Below are 18,364 nucleotides of genomic sequence, written 5' to 3' on the forward strand. Positions count from 1 at the left end.
TTGTGGGTGATTGTCTATGTTAGTTGCTTGTGTCAGCACAGGTCTCATTTAGCTTCACGGGCGTTATTTGTTTTTGTATTCAGTGTTCAGTACTTTCTTTAATTAAATATTCATCATGAACAAATACCACGCCGCATTTTGGTCCTCCGATCCTTCTCGCCTCTCCTCTTCAGATGAAGAGGAGGACGACCGTGACAGCCACTCTTCATGAAATATGCAAAAATCTAGTATTAACGTCATAAAATGTGGCTTTTCTAATCAAATAAGTACCTTGCGAGGAAAACATTATGAATGTGGGTTTTCACATGTGCATTTTTTTTGTGTGAAGGTTAAATGTAACACTGTCTATCGGTATCAGAGGTGATATTCACTGAGGCTGTGAGGGAGAACTCTAATCTCTGGTCAATCAGTGTAATATTTGTAATCGCTTATTTCGAATAATAAATGTGATATATCATGTACTGTTGCTGTTGCATCATCGACTGCCCCTGGCCAACCAGTATATATACAGCTGAAGTCGGAAGTTTACATACACTTGGGTTGGTGTCATTAAAACTCATTTTTCAACCACTCCACAAATTTCTTGTTAATTAACAAACTATAGTTTTGGCAAGTCGGTAGGACATCTACTTTGCACATGACACAAGTCATTTTTCTAAGTGCATGCACAAAGTGTGGAGTGGTTGAAAAACGAGTTTTAATGACTCCAACCTAAATTTATGTAAACTTCTGACTTCAAGTGTACCTCCTCCATTTTTGTGGTGATGCATGGGAGGGGGTGACAGCTGTCATTTCTGCCTACGTTAGCTGGGTGGCAGACGGAAGGTTGGCCACATAGGAACATCCTCAGTGCTACTGAAGGACTGCGGCTCGGAGGGTAATATTACCATCTGTCGTCCAGTAGCTCTTGTAATATAGCAGACCTGATCTGTAAGCACTTGATTTTCTCCGACACACACCTCTGTGGTCTGGCGTTGGCAGGCCGGGCTGGCACTGGGGAGGCAGGTGGGGCAGACACCAGACGGCTAGGCCCTGGGATGGCTTGCGGGGCAGGTGAGGCTGACACTGCAATGGCTGGCAGCTCAGGGAAAGAACTAGTGAGGTCCCTCCTGTCCATGGAGTTTATAAGATTTAATAGCTCCAGTTAAGGAACTGCAGTTCTCTGCCATCAGTGTGTGTTATGATTAGTCTAGACTGCAAAATGGTTGTTCCACCTCTGAAAGCACACGAAAGAGGATTTGGACACCCACCAGCTCAGATTGTTCTGAAATCGTATCTGTTGTTAGTAACAGACATTATTAGCATTCCTGAAACATTATTTTGTTGAAATACAATTTGAACTCTGCTAAACTAAGCTAATTGATTGCACCCAAATTGGCTATTTTAATTTATAGGATTCCGGTAATATTTTAAAAATGCAGTACCCAACATCTGATTTGGACCAAACTTCTTCCTACCAATGAGGAAGACATGCGGAAATAAATCAAATTAAAAAAACACCCATGGTATTTTTTTGCTTCAGGTGTTGGGTTTGCGTTGCTCTTTTCCCAAGACAAGTTCTGCCGCTCTCGACTAGGCTATTTTGCGCCCACGAGATGGCGCAATGTGACTGTGTTTCCCAACGGTGTCTTCAACAAAAAGTCCCTTTTCAACATCCGCTGTGCACATTTTCCCACTGGGAATATTGTTTAATGTAGAGCCTTAGGCATTTTATCCTACTTTTGATAAATATGTTCTGTTTTTCTCTTAGTATTTCTCCGAAAGAATGTTGAATGATCTGAATCACCTCTCATCTAGGCTATAATTCTCAAGCATCTTTTAGATTGCTTATATTATCCTAGCCTATATATAGTATTTGAAAGTTATGCCGTTTGAAAATTACACCATATAAGACTACTTCATTTTCTGTAGGCTGTCATCATTAGCCATGACGCACCAACAGTATCGCTTCCTTTAAATTACACTTTGAAATTGTGACACACCAAATAAGATGCATGTGTTGAGGCAGGGAACATGCGACCATGCACTTGTTTTGGACCAAGCAAGCCCACTCTGAGCGTGAATTATTTAAATTCATCCTAAATAGTCCATGCACACGTCTTTCACTGATCATGGGTAAGATTATGGTGATTTGAAAAATACAATTAAAATTAACTGCCCACTATTTACAGAAACAACTAACAAACATCAGAGAATCATTAGGTAACCTGGAAACCAACCACCGCTGTGTGGTAGTATTGGGTGATTCCACAGAGACGGAGTGAAGTCCTCAAATTCTTTCGCCTCGCGTCCTCCCTCGTGTCCTCGCGCCTCGTCTCCTTCTCAAACCCCATTGGATGAGAACGCCAGAGATCTCGCCCCTCTGACCTTCTCCTCCAATGGGTTTTCAGAAGGAGACGAGGAGAAGGGACGCAATAAGAATATAATTGAGATTTTCCCGGAGTCGCGCTCGCGCCACCTTCGCGATGCTGCTGTTCTTTCAGCACCACGAGCACAGCACAGGCTTGCGCAGCTTTGGTTTGGCAGTGAGACCGCGAGGGACCAGATCACAGTAACGGGCGGGTAAGTCCTACTTAATTGTTGATTTTTTTTTTTTCAAACAATGTGATATGAGTCATGTTCCATATCTAATGTTCTTAGATGTTTTTCTTTTTCTTTAGTACTTGCCTACAGACTTGATATTGAGTATCAGTTTTCTGATGGGCTCACGTTTCCAATCATTCACACAAAGTCACATTTGATCTGTTAAATAAATAATTCAAGAGTTACTTTTGATATGGCTTTCTGGTAGATATATATAAAAACATCGTCAAGAAAGTGATCCATTGAAGATCAATTTAATTTAGACAGGCATAATAATTTTCGGTGCGTTGTGCATGTTTCATCTGTCATCATCAACTGAGTCCAAATCGATTGAAAGGGAGAACGCAGTAAATTAAAATGGACCACGGAGTAAATAGCCTATCTCATTAAAAAAAATCCCAGAGAGACATTCTCATCAATCATGCTAATTGGCATATTGCACCTTTTATCATAAGTGTAAATTGGTGGGGAGTCTTAATCATGCAGTGTGCAATCAAAATCTTGGGTGATACAATTATTTACATTTAGATTACTGCAATTAGAGCAATTGTGCATGAGATTTGCTTTGTAGAACTGCCTGCTATAACTGCACTGCAATATAGGTCACAAATGAACTAGGCTACTTTACTCGTCACCTGTGGGTAAAATCCTCAAGTTAAAGCGTTTTAACATTTTGACTCATGGTTGCAAAGTTGTTGCTTTATTTCATTCAAAGCCAAGTATATGCTCTGTGCATAGATATTGTAGTTGATGAGGAATGTATCTTGCTTAGCTGTAGAAGAAGGCATGTCTGCACAGTTTCACATTGTACATCACTCTGATGGTTAATGACATGTGCCACTAATTCTGACCACCCATTCATATGTAAAGCAGCACACTGTCTTAAACCATAACAACGTACAGTATGACATACAGCAATCGTTGTACCATACATAACATTTCCCCCTCGTTTCTAAAACCAGGGACTGGTACCATTTATAAAAATGTCCATAGGGCAATAACCCAGTGATGCCTAACAAAAAAACATTAACCTTTAAATGGAAGAGGTTAACAAAGACTCTCCAAAACAAGACAGTTCAGTCAGTTAACCTGAAGGTTGACTAAGACACCTAACGGAACCTTAGTATTAAAGGAGGAAAGGTAGTCATCCAGTCAGTGGCTGCATAGGCTGATCTTAAAGCCATCACTGCTTGTAGCTCTGGCCCTTGGGAGCCCACAGAGGCTAAGGCTTAGGTGGTAGTGCAGGAGGAGGTTCGTCAGGTGTGTCTCTGGCCTGTATGTTTGTGTTATACTGGCCCATGCGAGAGGAGTGGGACTTTCCTGGTGCGGCTGGCGTGCCAGCGTGATCCATTGCTCAGCATGAAGGTGGCGAGCCCCAGATGTCGACTGACCTGCAAGGGGTCCGTCCAGAATGAGACCATTTTGTTGCACCACTGAGACCGACAGGCTCGAAACCTGTCTGACACTTGGATGATCGGCTACTTCACCCTGTGTGCATTGTCGAAGCGCCGTTTCATTGCTCTTTCATGCCTGGTGGCTGCCTGCTTTGCTTGTGTGCACCTAGTCTTTCCAGTGGCAGTTCCATCTCACGACCGAGCATGGGAGATTCCGGTGAGACCTGTGTTGCTGTGTGTTTTCATGCCCTGTAGTGCACTAGTGTTTGGTTCAGGGCGGTTTGGAATGTGCACCCCTGGACCAGGTGTGTCCTGATGCGGTTCTTCAGCGCTTGGTTGAAGTGTTCCACCCCTTTGGCCGACAGGGCAGAACCCCACAAGCTCGACGACTGGAGCTGTAAAGGTGCACTTTTTGCCATTCAGGGTCAGGTTGTTCTGCAGTAGAGCACGGAATACTTTGTGGAGTCGCGGGTCATAGATGTGGAGGTCTTGGCTGTGGATCATGATGCCGTCTAGATAGACCGCTACCCTGGATATTCCAGCGAGGATGGTGCTCATCACCTGGAAGCAGCTGGGGGTGGAGCTAAATCCACCAGGGATGCATGTGTATCTGAACACACCAGCGTGTGTGACGAAGGCCGTGAGGTCTCTGCTGGCTGGGTGAAGGGGCACCTGAATATAACCCTGACTCAGGTCAAGCTTCATGAAGACCCTGAAGCCGTGAAATTGTTCAGTCACCTCAGCGGGTACTACTATCCGGGACAACAGCATAGGGATTCACACAGGTCTGGATTCCACCTAACTTTTGGTTGCAATGACATCGTTTGAAATCCAGGGGCAACGCTGATGTCTGCCTCCAACTGTGACTGGAGATCTTTTGTGACGTCATCACGCAATGCAAAGGGGTTGCACCACAGGGGCTGCATGACTGGGGTCACGTCCGGGTTCACTAAGGGCCTTTGCGTAAAGGCTGTGAGGCAGCCCAGTCCATCAAACAGAGCTGGCCTGTTCTGTTGCCATGTGCAGGTAACCTGGTGGATAGCTGACCCACTGTCATCTCTCAGTGTTAACCCCAAGCCTGTGAAGAGGTTGAGCCCCAAAAGTTTGGCACACCGCTTTGTGAAATGTGATTGACGGTAGGTGCTTGGGGACATAGTGCACTGGGACCTGGAGAGTGTCTACAATGTCTATCTTGGAGCTACCGTACCCACACAGGGCAGTGGAGGACTGTTGGAGTGGCTGGTGAGTGAAGAACTTGTTGTAGGCGGCAAGGTTGAGCAACGACACCGCAGCGCCTGTATCCAGTAGCAAAGACAAACCCACCTCACCCAGCTGCATGTTTTGAATGACACATGATTGATGGAGACAGTTTGGATTTCAGTGCGTTCATGTTGAGAGTCAGAGGAGAATGAGGGCGGAGCTAGAAGCAAGGGCAGAATGACACACTTCTGCAAAGTGATTGTATTTTGAACAGTTCTTGCATATCGTTCCCCACGGGCTGGGCACTTTGAAGCCATTGAATCGTGAGAGCAAGCCACACAGTTGCTACTGCTACGTCGGTTTGTTTGTCTGTTTGTCTGCTGCACGGGCATGCCGGTGTCTGTTTCCATGCAGCTATCGATGTGGGAGGGCGTGTGCAACGCACGGTCGCTATAGTGTGCCTGCTCGTGCTGAAGCTGCTGTGTGAGAATGGCTGGGGGCCGAGTGTATGCTGCAGAGCTGTCTGTTAGCATAGTAGAGCATTCCAATGCACCTGTAGTGCTGATTTTAATTGCTCCATCAAGTTGTAAATTGTCAGATTCCAAAATCAGTTTCTCCCTTGTCTTTTCACATAATGTCCCCTCTATCAGCTGATCCCCGATGATCTTGTCCTGAAGTGCCCCATTGTTACAAAAGCTAGACAAGTCACTCAGATTAGCCATGTAGTTTCGAATTGACTCACCGGGCCATGGTGTCCCGGTGAAATGGTTCCGTAGAAGGCAGCATTGAATGTAGGAGCCCATCCAAGCGCTCTGAAAATCCTCTACACCGAGGCAGTGACGGCGCAGTGTTGTCCTCCACTTGTGGGAGATTGTAGAAAAGTTCAGAGCGTCAAGATAAGTGTTTAAACTTTCAAGACAGTTATTCCTTTCCAGGCATGGAAAGGAATGGCACTGGTGGGGGTAAACTGAATTCAGCCATCCTCATCGCCAATGCTGTATCTAGTTTAGCTGTAGAAGAACATACGCCTGCGCAGTTTCACATTGTACACGTTTAATGACATGTGCCACGCATTCTGACCACCCATCTAAACCATAACGATGTACAGTGGGTCCCAATGGTTGGGTTGAAGAAAACGTAATGGGTTATGAGTTGATGCTGCATGGCTTTACAATAGCCTACACATAGGCCTGTAGGTATTAGCCTACCATGTCTTTATTTGGGCGGCAGGTAGCCTAGTGGTTAGAGCCAGTAACCGAAAGGTTGCTGGATCAAATCCCGAGCTTACAAGGTAAAAATCTTTTGTTCTGCCCCTCAACAAGGCAGTTAACCCACTGTTCCCTGGTAGGCTGCTATTGTAAATAAGAATGTGTTCTTAACTGACTTGCCTAGTAAAATTAAGGTTAAATTTAAAAAATAAAAAGATCAATCAAATAGGCCTAACTTTCTCAATACTCAGTCAGAATAGCCGTCATTAATTAGTAGGCTACTAGCATAGAACAATAGCTTCATTCATCAGGGATCTATGCGGCACAGGTGTGCGCCTACTTAGGCCTATGCTACATGAGGTTGTTATCGCCATGCTTCATTTGTGCAAAGCGTCTTTGAAACAGTTATAGATCAATTGTTTTATAACTGTAACACATATTACTGGAGTTATTTTTGTAAGTAATTCGACCAATGTAGGGGTGCACAATGCTGGTCTTCAGTTCCAAACTCCAGCTAGTTATTGTTTCTCACTGGCATGGTGCACCTTTGGATGAGAGTGACTCGCTTCAATCGGTATCTTGTTAAAAGATAAGAATGGGAACAAGCAGTGTAAGGGCCAAAGCTGTTAAACACCTATGCCACACAATTGTAATGTCCATGGAGCCTCCCTGATGAAGAAAGACTGCAGTTAGAGTGCAGTATGACTATGGTATGCTGCAAATACTGTGTCCACAATAAGAATGTTTTTTTTATACAGTAATTTTGCAGTGCAACTGCAGTTACAGTGCGGTATAACTTTAGTTCAACTGCAGTACGCTGCAGTTATTCTGCAATTACTGTGTCCAAAATACCACAGTTAATGCACTTTTACTGCTGTTTTTTTTGGTAATGCCTCGATTGATCAGGCTCAAAACAACAACAAAAACGTTCTGTCCTAATCACGAGGGGCACTCTGAAGAGAATTGATGTAATTTGTACCAAAAAAGTGGTCCTAGTTGTGAATAAGAGTGGATAATGAGTTATGTCTCTCAATAGTGAAAGAAAAGTCAGTAAACCACTCTCTTCGTTCTGGAACAACGGGATCTAAGTCCTGTATTTCCTCTCAGATGGAAAATGAATGCTAACAGTAAACTAACAGTAAACTAACAGTAAACAGGCAGAGGTAATGCAACTAAAGCTGTAGACAGGAAGAAAAGACCTGTATGTTTTAATTTTCCCAGCAGGCAACCAGCGCATGTTAACATAAACACACACATACACAAACACTGGTTCTGTCATTGTCAATGCTATTTATTGTGCGACACCATCTGTAAGGCTCTAGGCTAGGGTATGCTGCTGTGTCCATTTTGATGTAGCTTCCTGTATAACTTTGCATTATGCTAATAAACATATCACAGTAATTTAAATTCACATCAGGGTAAGGATTAGTCTCATTGCAAATGCAATAGCTTATTACATGATAATACAATTATTTGATGTTTTTATCAAGCACATTCTCAGCTTTGTAGACAGAGTTTATGTAGATGTGACAGTGCCAATGTTTGAAGATTTCCTAGTTTTCAAAGGGAGATTCCCTGCTGTGTGATGTGGATGTTTGTTGTGTCTGTCCTTATACTCTCTCACTTTGTGTGTGTGTGTCTGTGTGTGTGTGTGCTTGCTTGCGTGTGCATGGATGCATGCTTCAGTGAAAAGGTATTAAAATCAGTGGTGTACTTTACTTTAATATTTATATTTATATTAATATTAATATATTACTTTTACTCCACTACATTCCTAAAGAAAATAATGTACTTTTTACTCCGTATATTTTCCTTGACACCCAAAAGTACTAGTTACATTTTGAATGTTTAGCAGGACAGGAAAATTGTCAAATTCATGCACTTATCAAGAGAACATCCCCGGTCATCCTTACTTTCTCTGATCTGGCAGACTCACTAAACACAAATGCTTCGTTTGTGAAGGATGTCTGAGTGTTGGAGTGTGCCCTGGCTATCCATAAATGAAAAAAAAATCAAGAATATCGTGCTGTCTGGTTTGCTTAATATAAGGAATTTTAAATTATTTATGCTTTTACTTTTGATACTTTATATTTTAGCGATTACATTTACTTTTGATACTTAAGTATATTTAAAACCAAATACTTTTTGACTTTTACTCAAGTAGTATTTTTCTGGGTGACTTTCACTTTTACCTGAGTCATTTTCTTTTAAAGTATCTTTACTTCTACTCAAGTATGACAATTGGGCACTTTTCCCACCACTGATTAAAATCCTTCGCTGGAGGTTCTGAGTACTTCTTGCTCTCTGTTCTACCTGATAATTAATTGCACCCACCTGGTGTCCCAGGTCTAAATCAGTCCCTGATTAGAGGGGAACAATGAAAAAGCAAGGTCCAGATTTTAATTGGATGGTTTTAGTGTGTGCACCTATGTGTTTGATAAAGAGAGAGAAATAGCATATGTGAATGTGGGCGTGTGACCTACCTATATTGATGTGTGCCTGTGTCTATTAGAGACCTGAACCCTAGTGTGTAACATATGGATTGTTTTCCCTCTTTGTCTCACACATCACAAACAGGGTCTTTTGAGCATGAGACACCCAGGATTGTGGAACGAGATCCCCACTGTCCAGTCAGTGTGAGAAACTCAGCCTCTCTTCTCTCCAGCCTTCTTATCTCGACCAAACAACACCCTTTTCCCAGGGATGCCAGGTACATGCATCAGCAGCTCTTCGAAACCAGAGGTAGCCCTCCCTAACCCTGCCCTGATCTAGAGAGGAGGGTCACACACGGTACGCCCAACCCTGTGTCCCCACCACCCCCCACCAGCTGCCTGCTGCTCTGAGCTCCCAGTACTACACCACCTCCCTTGACCCACTATCTCCCGTACTGCTACCACCATGGCCAGGGAGTCCAAACACCCCTCCCTCTTCCTTCACAGCTTCCTCTTCCTACTGACCACTAAATGCTACTGGCTTTTGGCCTCTGCCACTCAGAAGCCCCCAGACCCCCAGCTGCCTCTGCAGGAGTATGCCCATTCCATCCGGCTGGACGGTGACATCATGCTGGGTGGCCTATTCCCTGTGCACTCCCGTGGCGAGAGAGGAGTGCCCTGCGGGGAGCTGAAGAAGGAGAAGGGCATTCATAGGCTGGAGGCCATGCTGTTTGCGATTGACCTGATCAACAAGGACCCAGAGCTGCTCCCTAATGTGACACTGGGGGCGCGCATCCTGGACACCTGTTCTAGAGACACCTATGCCCTGGAGCAGTCGCTGACTTTCGTCCAGGCACTCATCGAGAGGGACGGCTCAGATGTGCGCTGTGCCAACGGAGACCCACCCATCTTCGCCAAGCCGGACAAGGTGGTGGGGGTCATAGGGGCGGCGGCTAGCTCGGTGTCTATCATGGTGGCCAACATCCTGCGGCTCTTCAAGGTGAGGATTCTGTTTCCGCTATTTAAAATGGGATGTTGTTTTTTTCTATAGTCCATGTTCTCTATGTTAGTTAAGCTGAAGTTTGACTCAGGCTTAATATCTAGTTCTAGCCTTCTCTAAAGGCTGTGAAAAGGTCAAAGATGTATTGTGTTTGTCTTCCCTTCAAGGTTCTGTTGGTTCGCATAGCAGACTTTGTTCCGCTGCCTTTGACAATAGAATGCAGATGGGACTTCCCTAGGCTGTGGTGTGGTGGAGCGTCATCTTGAGAACATTCTGGAAAGGCTTTCATTTAAATATTATTTTTCCAAGCTAGTTCCTGGGCTTTTGTTAGAAATGTAGGGATTTTCTTGACACAAGCATCATTGATCCTGTCACATTACATCAGCTGGTATTAGAAATAATTCAAAATGATGGGTTGACACCTTTTCTCTGGCATAGAGATGTATGGGCTGCGTGCTTGGTTGGTTCACTATTGAAGCAGATAAAGCTCAATTAGCCAATATCCCATTAGAATATAGTCAGTGTTATTAAAATATATTTGACTAAACTCCAGAGGGCTAGAAACTATCGGTTGGTCTTAAGCAGGAGTTTACAACGGTTCTTGCATCCCAATCAGAAGGTCTGAATGTCAGCGACTGACCAGTGGTAGACACATGAAAAGGTCAAACCATTGATGTGAATCGACTGACTATGATATGGAGTCTGGGTTCCCAGAGAGAGGTGAATGAGATGTAATTTAGCACAGAGTTGTTGTTGTTGGAATATGTAGTGTCAGCCTGACGAGGTATATTGTTCCCATGTATATAAATTCCCAATGTTTCTGTGATTGAACTGATATTGATATTGTAACATATTGCTCTCAAAACAGCTTGATATTTTTTTTCTCCCTTCTTAGTAATAGAGAAAGCAACTGTTCTGGAGCTAAAAATAGAAGGTTTGAAATTAGATAGACATGCATTGATAGGTTGCATTAATCTAATACAGCCATTGTCCTTTTCATAGTCGTCACAGACTAAATAAATATTCACTATTCTGCTTGAGGAGAAAAGGTGACAGTGGACAATGACCCGGACCGGGAAATATTGAATGAGGTTGAATCTTCGGCCTAAAGCGGTGGCATGAGCAATGACTTGTCTGATTAATTAAGATGGAATAGCTTGAAGAAGCAGGTAGCATCAGAGGTCAGAACGGGGAAGACGAAGGGCCTGACTGGCTACATACAGAGGTTATCCCTAACAAAGTGGATCATGTAAACCAGTGGTTCCCAGACTTTTATAGTTCCGTACCCCTTCAAACATTCAACATCCAGCTGCGTGCCCCTCTAGCACCAGGGTCAGCGCATTCTCAAATGTTGTTTTTGTCATCATTGTAAGCCTGCCACACATACACCCCATACAATACATTTATTAAACATAAGAATAAGTGTGAGTTTGTGTCACAACCTGGCTCGTGGGAAGTGACAAAGAGCTCTTATAGGACCAGGGCACAAATAATAATAATAATCAATAATTTTGCTCTTTATGTGCTTGAAAGGATTTTCATAACTCTGCAATGATGGGTTGGAGAGAGTCTCAGTCTTAAATAATTTTCCACACAGTCTGTGCCTGTATATAGTTTTCATGCTAGTGAGGGCCGAGAATCCACTCTCACATAGGTGCCTGGTTACAAAGGGCATCAGTGTCTTAACAGCATGATTTGCCAAAGCAGGATACTCTGAGTGCAGCCCAATTCACAAATCTGGCAGTGGCTTCTGATTAAATTCAATTTTCACAGAGCCACTTGTTGCAATTTCGATGAGGCTCTCTTATTCAGATATCGGTAAGTGGACTGGAGGCAGGGCATGAAAGGGATAACGAGTCCAGTTGTTTGTGTCATCTGTTTCAGGAAAGTACCTGCGTAATTGCACACCCAACTCACTCAGGTGCTTCACTATATCACATTTGACATTGTCCGTAAGCTTGAGTTCATTTGCACACAAAAAAAGCATACAATGATGGAAAGACCTGTGTGTTGTCCTTGTTAATGCAGACAGAGAAGAGCTCCAACTTCTGAATCATAGCCTCAATTTTGTCCTGCACATTGAATATAGTTGTGGAGAGTCCCTGTAATCCTAGATTCAGATCATTCAGAGAAAAAACATCCCCAGATAGGCCAGTTGTGTGAGCAACTCGTCATCATGCAAGTGGTCAGACAAGTGAAAATAATGGTCAGTAAAGAAAACTTTAAGCTCGTCTCTCAATTTAAAAAAAGACGTGTCAATACTTTGCCCCTTGATAACCAGCGCACTTCTGTATATTGTAAAAGCGTTACATGGTTGCTGCCCATATCATTGCATAGTGCAGAAAATACACGAGAGTTCGGGGGCCTTGCTTTAACAAAGTTAACCATTTTCACGGTAGTGTCCAAAACGTCTTTCAAGCTGTAAGTGATTCCCAATGCAGCAAAAGCCTCTCGGTGGAAGCTGCCGTGGACCCAAGAGCCTCTCGGTGGATGCTGCAGTGTGATCCAAGTGGCGTCAGGAACAACTGCTTGCACGCACGTTACCACTCCACTATGCATCCCTGTAATGGCTTTTGCGCCATCAGTACAGATACCAACACATCCTGACCACCGAAGTCCAATTGATGTCACAAAGCTGTCCAAGTACTCTAAAAATATTGTCCTGGTTTCCAGTGGTTTTCAGAATAGGATGTATTCCTTAATTGACCCCCCATAAACATAACAGACATTTACCAGGAGCGGTGCCAGGCCCGCCACGTCTGTTGACTCATCCAGCTGTAACGCATAGAATTCACTGGCTTGTGTGCGAAGCAGTAATTGTTTCAAAACATCTCCAGCCATGTCACTGATGCTTTGTGAAACAGTGTTGTTTGATGAAGTCATTGTCTGTATAGTTTTTTGGGCCTTTCCCTCAGCATTGTCCCAGCCATATCCACAGCAAGAGGAATAATTAGGTCCTTCACAGTAGTATGTGCTTGCCTGTCCTAGCCACTCGGTAGCTCACCATATAACACGCTTTTAGCCTCTTCTTATTAATGTCTTACTACTTGAAAGTCGTCTTAATTCTCACTCAAAAAAAGCCTGTGGCTTATTTCTTAAATTGGCATGTTTTGTTTCTAAAAATATTTCTAAATATTGTTTCTAAATATCTGCGCAAGAGTGAAGGTTTCATCGAGTTGTGAGATAGTACTTTTGCACATGTAACTGTGGCTGAGGAAAGGCACTACTCCCAATATAAGTGAACCCCGATGGTCCAACGTCCCTGTCTGTTGTTCAGTGCTTTTCCCAGGTCAGGGGGCAGTAGCTCTTCGGCTGCATCAGATTCACAACTGTCAGTGTCCATGCTAGCTGGGCTAGCAACAAATGTAGAATTACTGATGTTAGCATCGGATGTGCTCGTGGAAGCAGAACAACTTGTGTCATCGACAGGTGTAGGTGTAGTACCGCTGGTAGTAGCAGTACTACCAGTAGAGCTGGTATGTGTCTCTATGGCCTTACTAAATGTAATTTTTATTTTTTTATTTTTTTAATGTCAATCACAACTTTATTGGGCTTACCCCCGACGGCATTTCCCCTAGTTTGGCAATACCTGATGTAAACCATCTGCTGGCTGCAAGACGTTATGTGAACCACATGTCATTTTTTTGAAGGGATACACATTCTCTTTCAACTTGTTCGTATTTAACCCCCACAACACACTTGTATTCTACCCAACACCTTCCGGTGATATGTAGGTCTCAGAAAAACCTCCATATCAATGTCCGGTGAAGAATGCGTTACATCCTGAGCACGGAAGCACTGATTTTACACTCCATTACGCCCATAAACAGACTAAGAATGCTTTCTTCGCTATTGATTTGTGTGCAGAGGGCTGACACAATTACAGTCTTAGTAATGGAATGGATATGCACAGCTTCATCCGCAAGACAAGCAGAGCACTCCAGAGAATTGTTCTCCCCTAAATACTGCTGTGGAATCAGCTTCCACTTTCACCCAATCCCAACCTTTACCATTGGGGTTGTGGTTTGTTGTCCTGTGTTTAGTGGTGGTGTAGTAGTGGTTTAAATGGATGTCGGTCTAAGGGAGATCCCATTGACCTGTCATTCCAAACTGACTGCCTCAATTAATCAAGTTTGTGATCATCCATAATGTAAATATATCCAGTTTTACTGTGTACTATATTTGTGTAATTAGGTGTAATTCAATTTTGGGACAACGTATACAATAGAAAAGGTGCTAATCCAGGACCACTTTGACGTTCTGTGGTAGTGTCACTGAAGATGATGTGCTCAGCATGTGACTAGGCAAAGAGCCTTCATGGTGTATGGTTCAGTGAGCCTGTTGGCACCTGAAGGTGGCGCGGTCAACGTGTATCTGGCCCTCCTCTGAGCTCTCTGACCCAAATGAGGCTGACCTGGGGTGTGCTCTGTGGGGTTTGATTCGTTTAACTGATGTTCAAATGATGATGATGATGATGATGGACCTGAGACATTCCATTCAAACAACAAAATGGTTATGTCATTAGGACAACAAAAAAAGTCTTCAATGTGACACTCAACGACAGATTCTGGAAAGCTGACAAAACGAATGATTTATCAATTGTAATTTCACTCTTTGAAATACACTGAACAAAAATAAATGTAAAGTGATGGTCCCACATTTCATGAGCTGAAATAAAAGATTGCATACATTTTCCATATGCTAAAAAGCTTATTTCGCTCAAATTTTGTGCACAAATATTTTACATTTGTTTAAACAGCATGATAATTACATAGGTGCACCTTGTGCTGGGGACAATAAAAGGCCACTCTAAAATGTACAGTTTGGTCATACAACACAATGCCATTGGCATGCTGACTAGAGGAATGTCCACCAGGACTTTTGCCAGAGAATTGAATGTTCATTTCTCTACCATAAACCGCCTCCAATGTAATTTTAGAGAATTTGGCAGTACATCCAAGCGGCCTCACAACCTCAGACCATGTGTATGTGAGCGAGTGGTTTGCTGATGTCGACGTTGTGAACAGAGTGGCCCATGGTGGCAGTGGAGTTGTAGTATGGACAGGAATAAGCTATGGACACGAACACAATTGTATTTTATCGATGTCTATTTGAATGCACAGAGATACCGTGACGAGATCATGAGGTCCATTGCCGTGCTATTAATTTGCCGCAATCACCATATGTTTCAGCATGATAATGCATGGCCCCATGTCACAAGGATTTGTACACAACTCCTGGAAGCTGAAAATGTCCCAGTTCTTCCATGGCCTGCATATTCACCAGACATTTCAACCATTGAGCATGTTTGGGATGCTCTTGATCGACATATGATAGCATGTTCCAGTTCCCGCTAATATCCAGCAACTTCGCACAGCCATTGAAGAGGAGTGTGACAACATTCCACCGACCACAATCATTAGCCTGATCAACTCTATACGAAGGAAGTGTGTTGCACTGCATGAGGCAAATGGTGGTCACATCAGATAATGACTGGTCTTCTGATCCACACCCCTACCTTTTTTCATGTGACATCCAGAGATTAAGACCTAATGAATTTATTTCAATTGACTGTTTTCCATGTGTGAACAGTAAAATCTTTGAAATTGTGGCATGTTGCATTTATATTTTTGTTCAGTGTGTTATCCCAGTGTATGGAAATAATTAAGACAAACTATATAGCCGGAAGGTTCTATTAGGGTATGGACCATTGTGACAAAAATATCCTGCACTAAATCTGTAATGAGTTACATGATTCATCTTTAACTGAAGAGACAAGTCATACTTGGCTAATGAGGAGAGAAGAGGTTACCAACATGAGTTATCTAAAATTAGCTCTAAATTATGCAGGGCATTTTATCAACAAATTCAAACACCACTAATTTGCACAAAAAGGTTTGATTTGTCCCGTATTTCAGTCAGACATTCCAACCTGTCTCTTCTGCAGTCACATTGCACTTTTGACAAGATGATATATCATAAGGATGTAATACTGGTGATGTTAAACACTTTTAACAAGATGATATATCATAAGGATGTGGTACTGGTGATGTTAAACACTTTTGACAAGATGATATATCATAAGGATGTGATACTGGTGATGTTAAACACTTTTACAATCATTGTTGAGATCTGATATTCTGTGCAGTGCAAGACGAGACGTAGGCCAATGTCATATCATCAACCAATTACATTTGTCAAATCCATTCGGTCTAAATACCAGCTAAACTTGGAGAGGACAGTTGACTACTTACAAAAAGTGTGCTTCTGACAAAGAGCTACAAAAGTAAGTAAATAGCCGTATTAGACTGAAAATATATAGGCCTAGGGTGATTTCGTCACACTTGTGAGGCTCTCCATGCTCATTAGTTGCTCATTAAACATATTTGCTGCTGGACTACTTCACTTAATCCAGTTTTCAAGGTCTCCCTTCCTAACTGTTTTATATTCCCTGAGATCAACCAGAAATGTTTCCTTTGCCAAAGATTCCCAGATTTTCATAAAACAGCCACACATTTAGTCTGTTGTTTTTGCTTGACCAAATTTAGCTCGAAGCAAAAGAGTAGTCCATCGGCACGCTTCAATTAGCTTGTTCAATGAAGCGGGAGGGGGATTTTTGTCCCACAAAATCATCCCTTTGTCCCACATTTGGGTAGAATAAATGTGGTCACCCTAGTCCCAGTATTAGCTGAACAAAGACTGGGGTAGATTCAGTGCTAAAGTAAGGACATGTGAAGATAATTATAACAGGGTCAGTGGAGTGGTGGTGCATAGAATTGCTGCATTGTTCTTCTCTGCAGAACCAACCTTTGTCTATACCTCTGATGATATTCTGTTTGGCTGAATATGTATCTTCACAGGAAATAGCGAATAGTAGACTAGCACAAATGAAACTCTGTATTGAGGAGCAAGCCAGTAAGTGAGGAATATAGATGCTTCATCATAACGTTATTGTTTTGGGTGCCCTTGTGATTTTTTTTTTAGAACATATCCTTTAGGAAGAGCAGTAATAACTTTATTGATTCATTCATAGCCACGGGAGGAAAGATTAGCTGTGAATCGTTTTAGGTAATGAATGTTTCTGTTGGTCACTGCAGCAATACCGCTCTCTGCAGGGTTGCCCCCTTTGGTCACACTTCCACCCTTCACCCTGGTTGTCCTTTGAGCTTTCTTAATAAAGTGTAGAAGACTTGGGCCAGGATACCAAGCAGGAAAGCTTTGGTACACACAAATAGCAATCACAAAGTGTATAGAGGATTATGTTTTTAAGAACTATCTGTAATTTTGTGTACGCGTGTGTGTGTGTGTGTGTGTGTAAGGCTTTGAGCATGTATATTAAGTGTCTCTGTGTATGTGGATGTGTGTGTGTTGATGTGTGTATGTGGATGCACGTGTGTATGGATGTGCAGGATAACTAATCTTGCAGGGAAACGCGTGATGGCCACCCCCTAATTTCCATTATAGAATTAGACTACCAACAGTGTCAGTGTCGCACTGCAGTCTTAATCAATACACCCTCCTAGAACCTCCAGCAAGTGTGTGTGTGTGCGTTTTTCACCCCCCCACCACCACACACACACACACACACACACACACACATTTTGGGCCTGCCTACTCATTTTGGGTGAGTGTGGAAATAGGGTGCATGGTGCCAGTTCAATTAAGAGATCAGGGTTGAATAGCACACTGTGATGACGTCTCCTCTACTTATCCGTCTTTGAGTGGATGGTAGTATAGGCGTTTATTATGTGTAGGTTTGTGGGGTGGTGGGGGGTTCTGCCTAAGGTTCTTCTTTCCTGTGGGAGTCAGGATGAGAGTTTGGTTTGGTTTGTACTTGACTGAGCGCACTTCCTGATCCATCAAAACAGATCCCTATGTTTCAAAGGCAAGACAGTGTTCAGACATCTCAGACCTCAAAATGTCTCGATAACATTAGTCAACTACTCCCGACATGTATGTGTAGTTTCAGCTATAAATCCTCAAATGATTGGGAAAGATTGAGAAAAATATATACTTCCTGTTACTAAATTGACTAGATGAGAGAGTTTGGATGCATTTGTTTCTCATGAGATTGTCACTTTTATTCTTGCTAGTTAGTTAGTTAGTTAGTTAGTTCCACAGGAAGTGTCAAAACTTCAGTTTGTATCATAATGGTATTTATAGGAAATTCAATGGAAAAAATGAAACCCAATGAGACCACTTATTTGGGTTGTCACTAGTTAACACAACCACAAAATAATAAACCTGCGTATTTCTAGAATTTCTCCTTTTAAAGGCCCAGTGCAGTCAAAAATGTTATTTCCTGTGTTTTATATATATTTCCACACCATGAGGTTGGACTAATACTGTGAAAATTATATTATTGCCCTTTTAGTGTAAGAGCTGTTTGAAAAGACCACCTGAAATCTCAGCATGTTATGGTGGAGTTTTGGCCTTCCTGACATACCAGGTGGTAAATTATTATTTAAAAAAATATTCATATTTGTTTTTACAGCTTTCCTGCTACATTTACATACATTGTACTTTTCTATACAGCAATCCCGTAAC

General features: G+C 42.6%; 1 protein-coding gene across 1 annotated transcript in view; it reads left to right on the forward strand.

The window, feature by feature from the left end:
- Window positions 1-2,444: 2,444 nt before the first annotated feature.
- grm8b (glutamate receptor, metabotropic 8b) overlaps window positions 2,445-18,364 on the forward strand; it is a 217,947-nt gene continuing 202,027 nt past the window's right edge. The window contains exons 1-2 of the mRNA XM_042296001.1: window positions 2,445-2,562; window positions 8,963-9,817. Coding sequence (XP_042151935.1) covers window positions 9,284-9,817 — 534 coding nt within the window. The 5' untranslated portion in view covers window positions 2,445-2,562; window positions 8,963-9,283. The remainder of the gene's footprint in view (window positions 2,563-8,962; window positions 9,818-18,364) is intronic.

Source organism: Oncorhynchus tshawytscha, linkage group LG01 (assembly GCF_018296145.1).
Source record: "Oncorhynchus tshawytscha isolate Ot180627B linkage group LG01, Otsh_v2.0, whole genome shotgun sequence".
NCBI classification, from domain to species: Eukaryota; Metazoa; Chordata; class Actinopteri; order Salmoniformes; family Salmonidae; genus Oncorhynchus; species Oncorhynchus tshawytscha.